This window comes from Netta rufina (assembly GCF_964035555.1).
Source record: "Netta rufina genome assembly, chromosome: 4".
In the NCBI taxonomy this organism is placed as follows: domain Eukaryota; kingdom Metazoa; phylum Chordata; class Aves; order Anseriformes; family Anatidae; genus Netta; species Netta rufina.
In genome coordinates, this window is record NC_140127.1 from 43,852,069 (window position 1) to 43,864,639 (window position 12,571).

At 44.2% G+C, this 12,571-nt stretch overlaps 1 protein-coding gene across 1 annotated transcript in view; it reads left to right on the forward strand.

The window, feature by feature from the left end:
- Positions 1–521: 521 nt before the first annotated feature.
- TRPC3 (transient receptor potential cation channel subfamily C member 3) overlaps positions 522–12,571 on the forward strand; it is a gene marked incomplete at its 5' end in the record, with an annotated part of 40,321 nt that continues 28,271 nt past the window's right edge. Inside the window, 2 exons of the mRNA XM_084285510.1 lie at positions 522–772; positions 9,257–10,028. Of these exons, the coding sequence (XP_084141636.1) occupies positions 522–772; positions 9,257–10,028 (1,023 nt within the window). The remainder of the gene's footprint in view (positions 773–9,256; positions 10,029–12,571) is intronic.

Genomic DNA, 12,571 nt, shown 5'->3' on the forward strand with positions numbered 1-12,571 from the left:
GGGCGCCTCACGGCGTTCCCGCTCGCCCCTGGCTGAGGGGCCCCGGGGGTCCCCCCCAGGCTGTGGCCGCCTTCCAGGGCTCCCTAGAGTCTCGCATCCAGCCTCTTAAAGCCAGGGGAGCCGCTCGACACCGGGCGGCTGCCGCCCCGCCCCGGGGCGGCCGCTGGGCGGGGGCGTTGCTGGTGGTGGCCGCAGGTGGCGGAGGCGGCCCCGGCCCCTCCTCGGCCGGTTGCCGGTGCCGCCGCCTCAGTAGCGATGGTGCCCTAGCGAGGGAGGATGCCAGGGGGAGGAGAGGGGCAGAGCCGCCGCCGTCGCCGCCGGGAGCCCCGTCTGTCGCTCGCCTCCCCGCTCGCCGGCACGGAGGAGAGGGCAGAGGGGCGGCGGGGGGCTTGCGGGCAGGGTTTGTGCCCTTGCAGGTGCTGTGCCCGGCGCCGGGCAGGGCTTTCTGCCTCCGCCTCCTCCTCCTGCCGCCTTCCCCGGCGCTGCACGGCGAGCGGCAGCAGCAGCAGGGGCCACCGACCATGTCCAGCAAGAGCCGGAAGAGCAAGGAGCAGGGGAGAGTGACCTTCCCCCCGCAGCACCAGCAGCAGGACGAGGAGGAGGAGGAGGAGGAGGAGGAGGAAGGGGCAGAGGAAGAGGAGCAGCAGCGCCGGCGCCGCGGCTGGAGAGGCGTCAACGGCGGGCTGGAGCCCCCTCCGCCACCTCAGCGCGCCGTCAAAACCCTCCGGGAGCCCTTCGGCTACTACCCGCCGCCGCCCTTCGCCAGCACCATGTAAGTGGGGCCGGGGGGCGGCTGAGCGGGGTGCCGGCAGCACGATGCCCCGGGGCAGCCCCGCTCAGCCCCGCCGAGCCCGGCACCGGCACCCGCACCCCCGCGCCCCGGCCCCGCCGCGCCCCCTGGCGGCCATTTCGCGCCCCGCCCCTCACAGCGCGCTCCCCCGGCCCCTCTCGTCCTGAGGCGAGGGGCCCGGGTTAAAGCCGCAGCCAGGCGCTTCCTCGGATTTGTCTGGCTGCTCGGGAGCTGTGTGGGGAAAGGGGGCTGTGAGCACGCTCGGTTTGCCTCGTGTCCGTGTGGTGGGTGTGTTACGCAGCTCCTCCTGTGCTGGGAAAGCCAAATTTTTGTCTTGGCAGAGGTCTACACGGCCTCGCTCCCCTCCCAGTCCTGTCACATTGCTCTTGTGTCTTTTAAAATAACTCGGATAAAGACGAACACCTGACTCCTCACAGAAATCTAGGACGCCTGTGCTGGAAAACCTGTTTTTGAGATATGTTTTCTCCATCTACGTTTGATGTCTTAAAGAGTTTGAGTTCCTTGGTATTAAAGACGTCAACCATATATATGAACAGCACCCACCACTAGGACTTGCTGCGAAAGGAATAAATTCAGTTTTACTAGTAGGAACATTAACTTCTTTTTCTCTGATTTACTGAATGTTGCCTGCCTATGGGTTCACTCGTTTTGTGACGCGCTGCGGTTTGGTTAGGCTCCCTTCTGAGGTTTTGGGTATTTTACACTTGCAGGACAGCATTTGATTCTTAATTAAATATCTTGATTAATAAATAACAAATGCTTTGGCTTGAGTTTTAAGATAACGTAGTCAGCATGTATAGAAAGAGCCTTAAATAAAATCACCCTAGAGATGATTGTGAAGTACAGGAATAATTAGAGTAGTGTGCTAATCGCAATTAAAGTGGTTTCTGCCATGCCGGTGCAGAAATTCTGCACAAATGCCTTGTCCCCAGCAATCTAGACCTCACGCGAAGGAATCTTTCACCTGCGTATAGCTGCCTGGAAGTTAGTTGTGCTCAAGTTGTTTGTCTAAGCTCCCTCTGTAGTCGAAGGGATGAGAGGAAATGGCAGTGGGCACGCCAGCTGAGCCATTTTTCTTCTTCCTTGAGGTGCCTGTCTCTTCCCATTCAGCATAATAGGAGCCTAGAAGATTAGTTCAGGCTTGGACACTCAATTTTTGTACAGCTGGAGCTGGGCAGACGAATTGTTAGCCTTCAGTCTTAACTTTCTGGATCTCTTTTTAGTTAGCATCGCCAGAACTGTTGGCGTGTTCTTTTCCTTGACAAATTGATGCCAACAAGGACTGAACCTGGAGTTCAGACGTATACAGCTGTGCGTCCTCAGCCTGTAGTGAGCTGTGTCTGCTGGAGTTTCTTACCAGTGCATAACCCTTTTGAGCCTGTCCTGGGGGTTGTTGCAGCAGTGGCAGCAAGCTGCTGTCTTCTGGTTGATGAAACGGCTGCGGCTGAGCCATGCAGTGGAACTGGCAGGGCATTTATGAGAGACCCAGAGCTTATTACATCCCCAGGGTCATCCATGGTATAGCATTGGGCTTTTTCTTCCACAGTAACGTTTTGCGTTTGCTGCTAAAGCCTAGAAATGTCTGTAAATAGGATGAATGAGCACCAGTTCGCTTGTGATGTGCTCAGATTGATGCGTGTAAGGCTTTGGTGTGTGCAGAGTAAGAGAGTCCTAGACTGGAAGAATTTGTGATCTAAATATTCAGAACTGACAAGTGGAAGGAGGCAAGAAGATATGAAGCAGTTTGCATGGGGAGGTACACGTAGATGATGTTTGAAATGTCTTCACTCTGAAAGCTTGTAACTTGTGCAAGGTACCTGTCAATGTACATTGGCTCCCTCCTGTGCCAAATATTGCTGGAAAAAGTAATTAACCTTGGATTTCCACCAAGACTGCAGACTGGATGTAATGCTTCTGTTACACGTGGTACGATATGTCCCAGAGAGAAAAACGTGGACAAAAATTGCAAATGAAGTGTAGTGGGCATCTCACGCCTGACTTCCTGAGACTCTCTCAAAACCATAGCAAAGTTTTCCTGAGCAGAATGAGGGAACACAAATGAAGGACAGCGTAAAAGTGGCTTTAAAATTGTGTGCTGCCACAGCCCTGTTTGCTTGGTTCTTTCCTGCCGAGGCCTCTTTGCCTTTTTTGATATGCACGCAGATGCACTCCTCTCACCAAAATGCAGAACTTCTATTTCCACAGGAGTTCAGACAAGTTTTTTTTTTTGTTTTTTTTTGTTTTTTTTTTTTTTTTTGAGTAATTAGTGGTGAGCAATGGTAGGAAAAAGCTCCACATAGTTTGGGGAGCGGGGGGAAGGAACAAATTAAGTGTTGGGTATACCTCCTCCTGATATCTCATAGGGCTTTGTTCCATTTTTGACTGTAGCTCTTTCCAGTGCTGAGCCACAACCTCTGCAAGCTGACATGAGGGCGTTTTGGATGATGGATTATGTCATTTCGGAGCAGTGGGAGCACATAGACTGGGGTCAGATTTTGCAGCTGGCCTGATTTATGTTCTGTTCTTCAGCTGAATTACCCTGTCTCTTGCAGACTACTGCCTGGGCTGCCCAGAAGGGAGAAAAAAGCTGTCATTTAATACATTTCACGTTTGGTGCGGAGATTCCCAAATTGTGTGAAACACATGCAAGCTTCTTCAGAGTGCGATATGCAAAGATGTAGGAATGTGGCACCATTTTTATTGGTGGAAAAAAAAAAAACCAACAGCCTGTTTTGGCACGTGACTGTGGCAGGGTTTGGAGGGATGGCCAAGGCCTCGTTTGAGTGAGGCAGTGGTCTGGAGGGATTGCCCATCTAATGCAGCCTGAGGCACTGCATGTGGAGCATCACAGCCTCTTTGTGGGGGTAGCCAAGCACATGTTTGAGATCTTGTAGTTTAAAAGATCTCAGGAGTAACAAGCAAAAACATTGCTTGTGCATATGTGCATGTCTGAACACTTAGTTCTGGGAGTAAGGCAGTTACCCATCTTCAGTCTTAAAGCTGGGATCTCAGAGGTTACTTGTGGCAGAACGAGAGGCACAGTCTGTGTCTGCTGTGTGGCAGGTGACAGTGTATTGCTTCTGAACGCGTGCGTGTGTTGCTGTCTGAGTGATGTGCTCGTCTGAGCTGCCTGTAACCGCTGGCCTGTGCTTCCTTTTCAGGGCTAGAACAGAACCAAGACTGCTCGTGTTGTACCGCAGGTTAGCAGTGGGGTAAAAGGCTTCTAAGTCGCTGATGCCAGCTTTTATTGCATTTAACAATTCAGGTAGAATAACAGCTTGTTCTTCTGTGTAAATGTTGTAAACTTGCTCTTTAGGTTTGGGAAGGCCCAGAATGAAACTTCTTTCTCTGACTTCTCTTTTTTTAAAAAAAAAAAAAAAAAAAAAAAAAAATGGCTTATACAGTTTGCAGCATTAAAAAGTAGACTTGGAAACGTGATTATAGGTCTTCTCAATTGCTGTTCATAAGATAAACAGCAGAACACAGGCGAATGTCATCTGTCCCATATTTCTATCCTGCTACAGTTCTGAAAGCTTGGAAGTGAAAGGAGATGGGTAAGATGAACAGAGTAGAAATCAGTGACTGAAATAATCCTTGGTAGAAGCAGAGGAATCATAATGCTTCCTGAGTCCTTAGTGTGCTACTCAGGTTTCCACTACTGTATTTCAGAAATAACTATATCCAGAGGAAAAAATAACCAATTTCAGGCGTACTGTCCAATATCAGGCAACACTACAATGCGGTATGAAGTCATAGTGAATGTGATGCATGCAAGGCACAAGAGACAGAGAGGTCATTGCTTGCTTAGTGGGGAAAAGAAATTTTTTTTTATTATTATTGCACATATAAAGGTCAGGCTTTTTAGACAAAACCTTTAAGGTAAACTTAAATGTGTTAGATACAGAATAGTTAAAGAAATAAAACCTGCAAGAATATCCTTGTTTTATTCTGATAGCTGAAAGATTGTGAAGTTTTCTGTACAGTTGCTGGAGTTCTTCCTTCTTGCCAGTGAAGCCATTTGGCTCCTCAGAACAGCAGCAGAGCTGGTGCATGCTTAGGGCCAAGGGAAACGTGCCCTGATGGGGGTGAAACTGGCGTGCTTCAGTTAACATCACTGCTTTTTTCCAATTCCATCCTTCTTATTTGTGCTGAGCAGCAGACAAAGGCTTGAGGCTTTATAGACCCCTTTTCTTGCAGTGAAATGTGAAAAACACGGGTGGAGAAAAAATGGGGGGGTTCAGCTGCTGCTTCGTGTCAGCAAATGGAGGCTGAACTCTGCTTTTTTTTTTTTTTTTTTTTTTTTTTTTTTTTTTTTTTTTTAACCTTTGTGCTCCATAGTATGTAGCATAATTACACAGCCTGGGTGCTAGGACTGGAATTCACGTAATGCTGCGGTGCACCTCTGGTGAAGGATTAAGGTACAATAATTGGACACTTCTCTTGCTTGGTGTTCTGTTCTTGTTTGCCACAGATTCTTATTTTTGTTTTTGTTTTTTTTTGTTGTTGTTGTTGTTTGTTTGTTTTCAACTACTGGCATCAGGCAGGAAGAATATCATGTTCTCCATCTCTTCTTTCTTTTGATATGAGTTGTCACCTCCTTATAGAGTCAGGGTTGAGAAAATGAACTTTAAAAGCTCTAGAAAATAGAACACAATTAATATAAATTTACATCTATTTTAATCTCAGTTTTAAGCCACTCTAATGACATTTAGAGGTATGACTTGACATTTTGTTTTGATTACTGAAGTTGACAAATTCAGCATACTTTTTTTTTTTTTGATTAAAACAGTTACATATTTTTTTTCTTAAATAAGCCACTTAAACAATTTTCCTGATCTTTTGGGATAGCTTAAAAAATCTTATTTGTAAGAACAGGAGAGCAGAAAATGGAATAGGTGGCCCTGTACCTGATACTTGCTGCATGGAGTGCTCTGGCCAGAGCTGTGCTGCCTCCAAGGTCTTTGAATTTGCTGAAGGAAGAGGAGGAGGAGACAGAAGGGAGGTATGGATGACCCTGACAGTTTGCTGGCTCTATGTGGAGCTGTACGCAATTTTTTGTTCTCTCTTCATTTTTTTCAGAAGGCCTTGATGATATTTTAGTCGTGAAAACACCAAGCAACTTTCATCTTTATTTTGATAAGATATTACAGTCACTTCAAATACATCATTTCTGTAACAAGATTTATAGCTAAGGAAATCTTCCTCATTGAGAAGATCTTCCAGTGCAACACCTTTGGAACCATGTATCTGTTTATACAGATGTCAGATGAGTCACCTCAGTCAGACAATGGATTTTGAAAGAAAGATAGATATAACTGAAAATAAAAGTGGCATATTTTAAATTATACTGAATATATAGGGGAAAATGTATTGTTCTGTATTCCATAAAAAGATAAATGAGATTCAGGGTGACTGTTCAGAGTCTTAAATCAAGAAATGAGCATGAGTCTGTCAGTTCCGAGTTTATTTCTCGTTTTTGTATACTCACTTTTTCTATGTAATATTATAGTAAACAAATACATTTTTGTAGCTATATGTTTTAGGAGGTGGAAGAATGGAAACCTACTAGCATAGCAGGCAATAAGTCTTGTTATCTTGTTTGAAAGGTAACTATGAAAAGACTTTATTGTTACACTTCTTGGTTTTGTGGGGGAATAAGGCAGTAGCATACTGTGGCTGTTCACTATAAGCACTCTGGGCTCAAGGCACCATATCCAAATATTCCCAAATGTGAAATATACCTGAGCTTTACATATTAAACCAATTCCATGTTTGACACAGTCATAAATCCTGTTATGCAAACTAAATTTTCATAGATTTAAGGAAGGTGGTACAAGAATGAGGAGAAAAAAAAATACCTGTCATATGTGGCAAAGGAGTTTCGGCACATATTTCAAGAAGTAGTGTGAGTAATGCTAAATGGTACCTACAGTGCCACCCAGGTCATTTCTGGCAGTCTGGAAACACCAACCACACGTGGAAATAGAAAATGTAGATCCAGTGCTACGTCCCAGGGGAGCGCTGCCCTTGGTAATGGATCTCCTCTCTTCTCCTCTCTTGCTCTGAAATGGAACTCACCATTTGTGCTAACCCCAGTATTGTGTGGGGGCTACCTTTTGTGGGGCATGGAGCTTTGATAAAGTGATGGAAATGTAATATTTTGCGAAATTCTTTATACCTGATGTAGACAGCTGAAAGGCCAGGCATATTCTTACAATCTGAATGGAATTAGGTCAGCCCAATGAAAACCAGGAGGGCTGACATTGCAGTGTAGGGGGAAATCCAGGTATGTCAAAAAAAAACAAAAAAAAACATGCATGTGCACGTTGCATTTGAGAGAACATTGCTGAAGTGGTGGTTTTCAACACATGGCACTCAGGACATCTAACTTCTAAAGCTGTCCTGCACCTTCCACTAGATTCTGTTAAATGCGTGGCCTGTGTGAGCACAAGGTCTGAGTGCCATTATTTCTCTTGGTTCAGTCTTTTTGCAGACTGACAGGGTTTGCTTAAAAAGCACTGTTTATTATTCTGTTTTGCCCTGTGTTTATTTGGACCCCCATTTTCCAATGCACCTTACTTGGCTTTTGCAATGAGGGCAGAAGGATTAATTTCCTCTGCCGTTTTTCTGCATGGCTGTTCACTCTCATATCTGATTTTTTTTTCAGCGAGGTGTATAAATTAATTTTCACAGTGCTCCTGTAAAACGGGAGGCAATTGTTCTTTTTCTTATAGATGAGGAACAGAGGCATAGAGGACTCAAGGCCCAAACTGGAGATTTATAAGGCCTGTTTGTCTCAGACTATGTAGTTTATATATATATATTTATATATATATTTATTATTTATATATATATATATTTGTGTTATATGTATCCTAAGCACACCCTCCATTAAATCGTATTTTTATCAGCTGTGATGATGCCTCTCTGCCCATCAAATCAGCTCAGGTGATCTCTGTCCCTGCAGTTAGTGGATTAACTGAAGGCAGCTGAAGGCTGTCTTCCCAAATGCTGAGCTGGCCTGGAAAGGACAGGGGGACTGCTGGTAGGCTTCACGTTTATCTGCAGGCAGTAGCGAGGGAAGGTTATGGTATCCTAAAGGACCTTTTCAGGTCTTTGACCTGTGCTCTGGCAGGCAAAAATGCTTTTGTTTCTCCCTGCAGCTGTTCAGCTCTCTCACCTCTTCAGCCTGATCCCATCTATTCTGTTGTTTCAGACCTCTCCAGACAACTGCTTCTTGTTGTTTTCTCCAGCTAGATGATGTTTGCTCCTCAGTCTCTTAGCCTAGCTTTCATGCCTGCTCCTAGACTTACTTCTCTGAAGCTCTCTTTTCCTCTGTAGTTTTCTTCCCTAGCTAGTTCCAGCTTATCATCTGATGTGGTTATTTTCTCAGTCTGTTCACATTTGTCCCTGTTGCTATTAGCCCGTATTTTCTTTACTTTTTTTTTTTTAATTGCCTCATAGATCTAGTTTCTTTGTTTCTTCATCTTTCCTAGTTGGTTCTCAGATCCCTTTCCTAAACAATTACTACACCTTGATTTCTTCTTCCCACTGTAACCTGCCATCCCAGTTTTCATTCAGTAATTCACTTTCCTATTTTGGGGGGAGCTATAGGGGGTTATATTACAAGAATGCTTTTTTTTGTTGTCGTTTTGTTTTTAATATATGCTCCTATGGTGACATTAGGCAGCTTCTTCCATTCAGCTCCTTGGTAAGTAGATGCTGTAATAGAGGTAGGCCCACATGGTGTGCAGCATTGCAGACCTCCGGTTGGAGTGAGAGCTGATCCCATCTAGATAGGACAGCACCCAGGGTCTGGAATCTGCAAGCAGTTTAGTTACCAGTATCTAGAAAGTCTGCTCAACATGTGTGAACTTCGGTTCTTCCAAGACTTCTAACTGGACCACAGTCATCTGTGAGTAGATCCTTCCAGATTGGTTTAACGTTTCTAGTAGTAAACACTAAAAGGCATGAGATCAGGCTTCGCTGCGTGTTGCTCAGCAAAACAGTGGGAAGAAAACTTGTCTTCACCTCTAACTTAGGCAAATACAGCATGGTGAGTGTAAATATTGCCTACCTTGAACCATCAGCTTGAATCCCTGTGGTGGAGGGTATTAATTGCTGTTGAAAGTGCAGCTTGGTATAGCAGATGTGTTCACATTTTGATTTCTGAAGAGAAGTGACATCTGATATTGAAGAAAAAAAAAATGACCATACTAACAGAACAGAAATGGCCTGTGGAATTGAACCTGCGAGTGCCCTTAGATTGCATACAAAATACCTGCAGGCAGAAAGATCCCTGAAAGAATGCTTCTGGTTAATAGGTGGGCAAACAACCCACGACAAAATGAGCTACGTAGCCGTTTTTGTAGCCTCCGGAGAGGTGGAAGCTGCAAATAGCCAACACTGAAATGTTGTGACCTTTTCATTTCTCCCCCTCATTAGGTACATTGAAGAAAGTCCGTCTCTGAGGCGTATGACGATGATGAGGGAGAAGGGGAGGCGGCAGGCCATCAGAGGCCCGGCGTTCATGTTCAACAACAGAGGCACGAGTCTAACGGCTGAGGAAGAGCGCTTTCTGGACGCAGCGGAGTATGGGAACATACCTGTGGTGCGCAAAATGCTAGAGGAGTCAAAAACATTGAATGTCAACTGTGTTGACTACATGGGCCAAAACGCCTTGCAGCTTGCTGTAGGGAATGAACATTTGGAAGTGACAGAACTTCTGTTAAAAAAAGAGAACTTGGCACGGATTGGAGATGCCCTGCTGCTCGCAATCAGCAAGGGCTACATTAGGATAGTGGAAGCAATTTTGAATCACCCTGGCTTTTCAGTAAATAAGCGACTGACTCTGAGCCCTTGCGAGCAGGAGCTCCAGGACGATGATTTTTATTCCTATGATGAAGACGGCACCCGCTTTTCTCCAGACATCACTCCCATCATTTTAGCTGCCCACTGCCAAAAATACGAAGTTGTGCACATGCTGTTGATGAAAGGAGCAAGGATAGAAAGACCTCATGATTATTTCTGCAAATGTAATGACTGCACAGAGAAGCAGAAGCATGATTCTTTCAGTCACTCTAGGTCAAGAATAAATGCCTACAAAGGACTGGCCAGTCCGGCTTACCTGTCCCTCTCCAGTGAAGATCCTGTACTCACAGCTCTGGAACTCAGCAATGAGCTTGCCAAGTTGGCCAACATTGAAAAAGAGTTCAAGGTAATGCTGGCTTTGTACTTCTCTCTCTTTGTTATTTTTTTCAAGCCGATGCTACTTTATAATGTCCTTAGGTGCTTGAAATTATTTCCTGCCTGAACTTTTTCAATTGCAAATGCTTTTATATTCTTTCTTGCTCTTGATTTTGAATTCTCAATACATAAGCCTTCCAAAATAATTTCTAATAAATAAAAGTGCTTTTGTGCCCGCTGTGCATGGAGAAAGGCATGGTGTATTCTGATAAACTTGCATAAGATGAAAACCAACTTTGCTGTAGCAGACAAATATTGTTTTTTGTTACAGATGCTGAATAGCATAATGCAGGGAGCAGAAACATTGTGCTTTTCTGAAGCCTACTGCAGCACTGACCTTCCCATTTTGCTATTTATACTAATATTTGAATGAGGTCTCCAAATTGTTAAGAACACAGGAAGGATTTTTTAATCAATCTTTTAGAAATGTCACTTGTTCACAACTGGTTGTTAAGCTGATTAAAGATGTAGCTCTAAAGCAGTAACAAGAGCTACATCTGATTTAGTAAGTCAGCATCTAGACTTCTTTTTGATTTGCACTTCTGTTTAGTACCTTGAAAAGTACAGCTTTGCCCGTGTTGTAAAAATAAAACAACCCCACCAACAAACAAAAGAAACACCCCAAACATCTGAACCTTAGCCCTCGTAGCAGCAGCAGGCTGCGTGTAATAAGATAAGCCTAGCTTGGGGAATGACAGATTGCTCTCAGTGAGTAGTGATATTAATAGCGCTGTATCTAGCTGGAGCAAAAATTTTAATGGGGTTCTTCAGGGTCAGTGTTGGGTGCCACTTGTTTAAATAATATCTTCATAACTGATCTGAGAGAGGCAAGAGATGCATTAATCTTTTCAAACAACAGCAAGCATTGCTAATGCTGGAGTACTCAGAAGTAGCATGGAACAGCCTAGAGGAAAATAGGCAGAAATGGAAAAAAGTCAACTTGGTCACAGGAGAAAGCATCAGATTTAGATGACTGAAAAAGAAAAGCTCCAGACAGAGCTAAGAGGAGAAAGGAAGCTCCTGTGTTGAGGAAGATTCAAATATTCCCACTCACTAATAAAGTATAAAAGTCAGCTTAAACCTTTTCTCTTCTTCCTTTGCTGAAGGAACCTCTGGATACCATGCTGTCTGCTGTGTTATTTGGAAAATGGATTGAGTATTTACTGGAATGTATTTATTCAGGAGTATAGCAAAAATGTCAGTTTTTTCTTATTCTCTGCTGAGAAAGTACTGAACTGGGAAAGCTCTTTGTGAACGTAAAATTGAAGAGTTCGGGATTTTTATATATGTGGTGCCTGTTGGCTTGTGTGCTTCACACAATGGATTACAGTTACATGCCTCACTTAGAGACCATTATAGAAGGTTAAATCTCTGGTGTGTACAACTCAGTCTGCTTTATCATTAATTTCTTCTCAGCTAGGCCAACAACTGAAGAGCCACAGGGTCTCCAGAATCATGTGCCGAAGATGGAAACTTATGGGGCTTCTGAGTAACGCTTCAGCAGTTGAGGATGCAACTTTTTTTTTTCCTCCCAGTTTTTTAGGAAGAACTTGTCTGGGTTGACACCTCAGTGTCTCTACTATCTATCTACTTTGTGCTACTGCATGTAAGGTGTGAGTGTAGCTGTTCAGAAATGCTGGTGGGCTCAGGCCCTCAACTGAAGCATCACACAACTTTGTAGGCCCCCAAAATACAATCTCTGTCACCAAATGCTAAAGTAAGGCAAGCCTTATGGTAGTGTTTTATTTTTCTTTTTGGGGAGGATGTAGATGACAAGAACTGAACAGAAAAATTTCAACGAAATTGTAAAGTCACAAGAAACTCGCGTGTCCTTGGCACTGATACCATTGACATGAGTTTAGTCTAAGAAGTAGAGTGAAATTTTGAAGGAGAAAAAGCAGCATGTTTCAGCTGGACTTATTTCAAAATAGAACTTAAGTTGCTTTAATTTTTTAAATATTAACTTTTCACAGAATAAAAATATTCTGTTTTTTGTTTGTTTGTTTTTGTTTTCTTGAACTGTTTAGCCTCTTGATATTTTGGGGATGCCTAGAACCCAAGAAATTCACTACTCACACAGATTTCTCCATTTGTGAATACCACTTGCAGATTAGCCAACCTTCCCAGGTGTCTGGTATAATTGTGTTTCAGTCCCTATTGTAGAAAATTCCTGTCTCCTTGTTAGTCTGGGTAGTCTAGCTTCTTACCAAAATGACAGCATTCCAGTGGAAGCACTGGTTTCCTTGTTGGCCTTGCATTGATCACTTTTCCCCGTTTCTTATGAGTGTCAGGGCATTCGTCTGTTCCCTCACTCCAGGTGGAAGGGGTGCTTGTTTGTCTCTGGCATCAGTTGTTAACTGCCCTTCTTTGGAGGAAGGGGGAATGGAAAAGTGAGGAGGAGGTAAAATGAGCAAGGAATTTTTTTAGCATGACTCAGTCTGGGAAGGGCTGAAATCACACAACTGACGAGAAGGCTGCGTCTTCCTCTGGGGCTGTGGACAGGTATTACAGGGC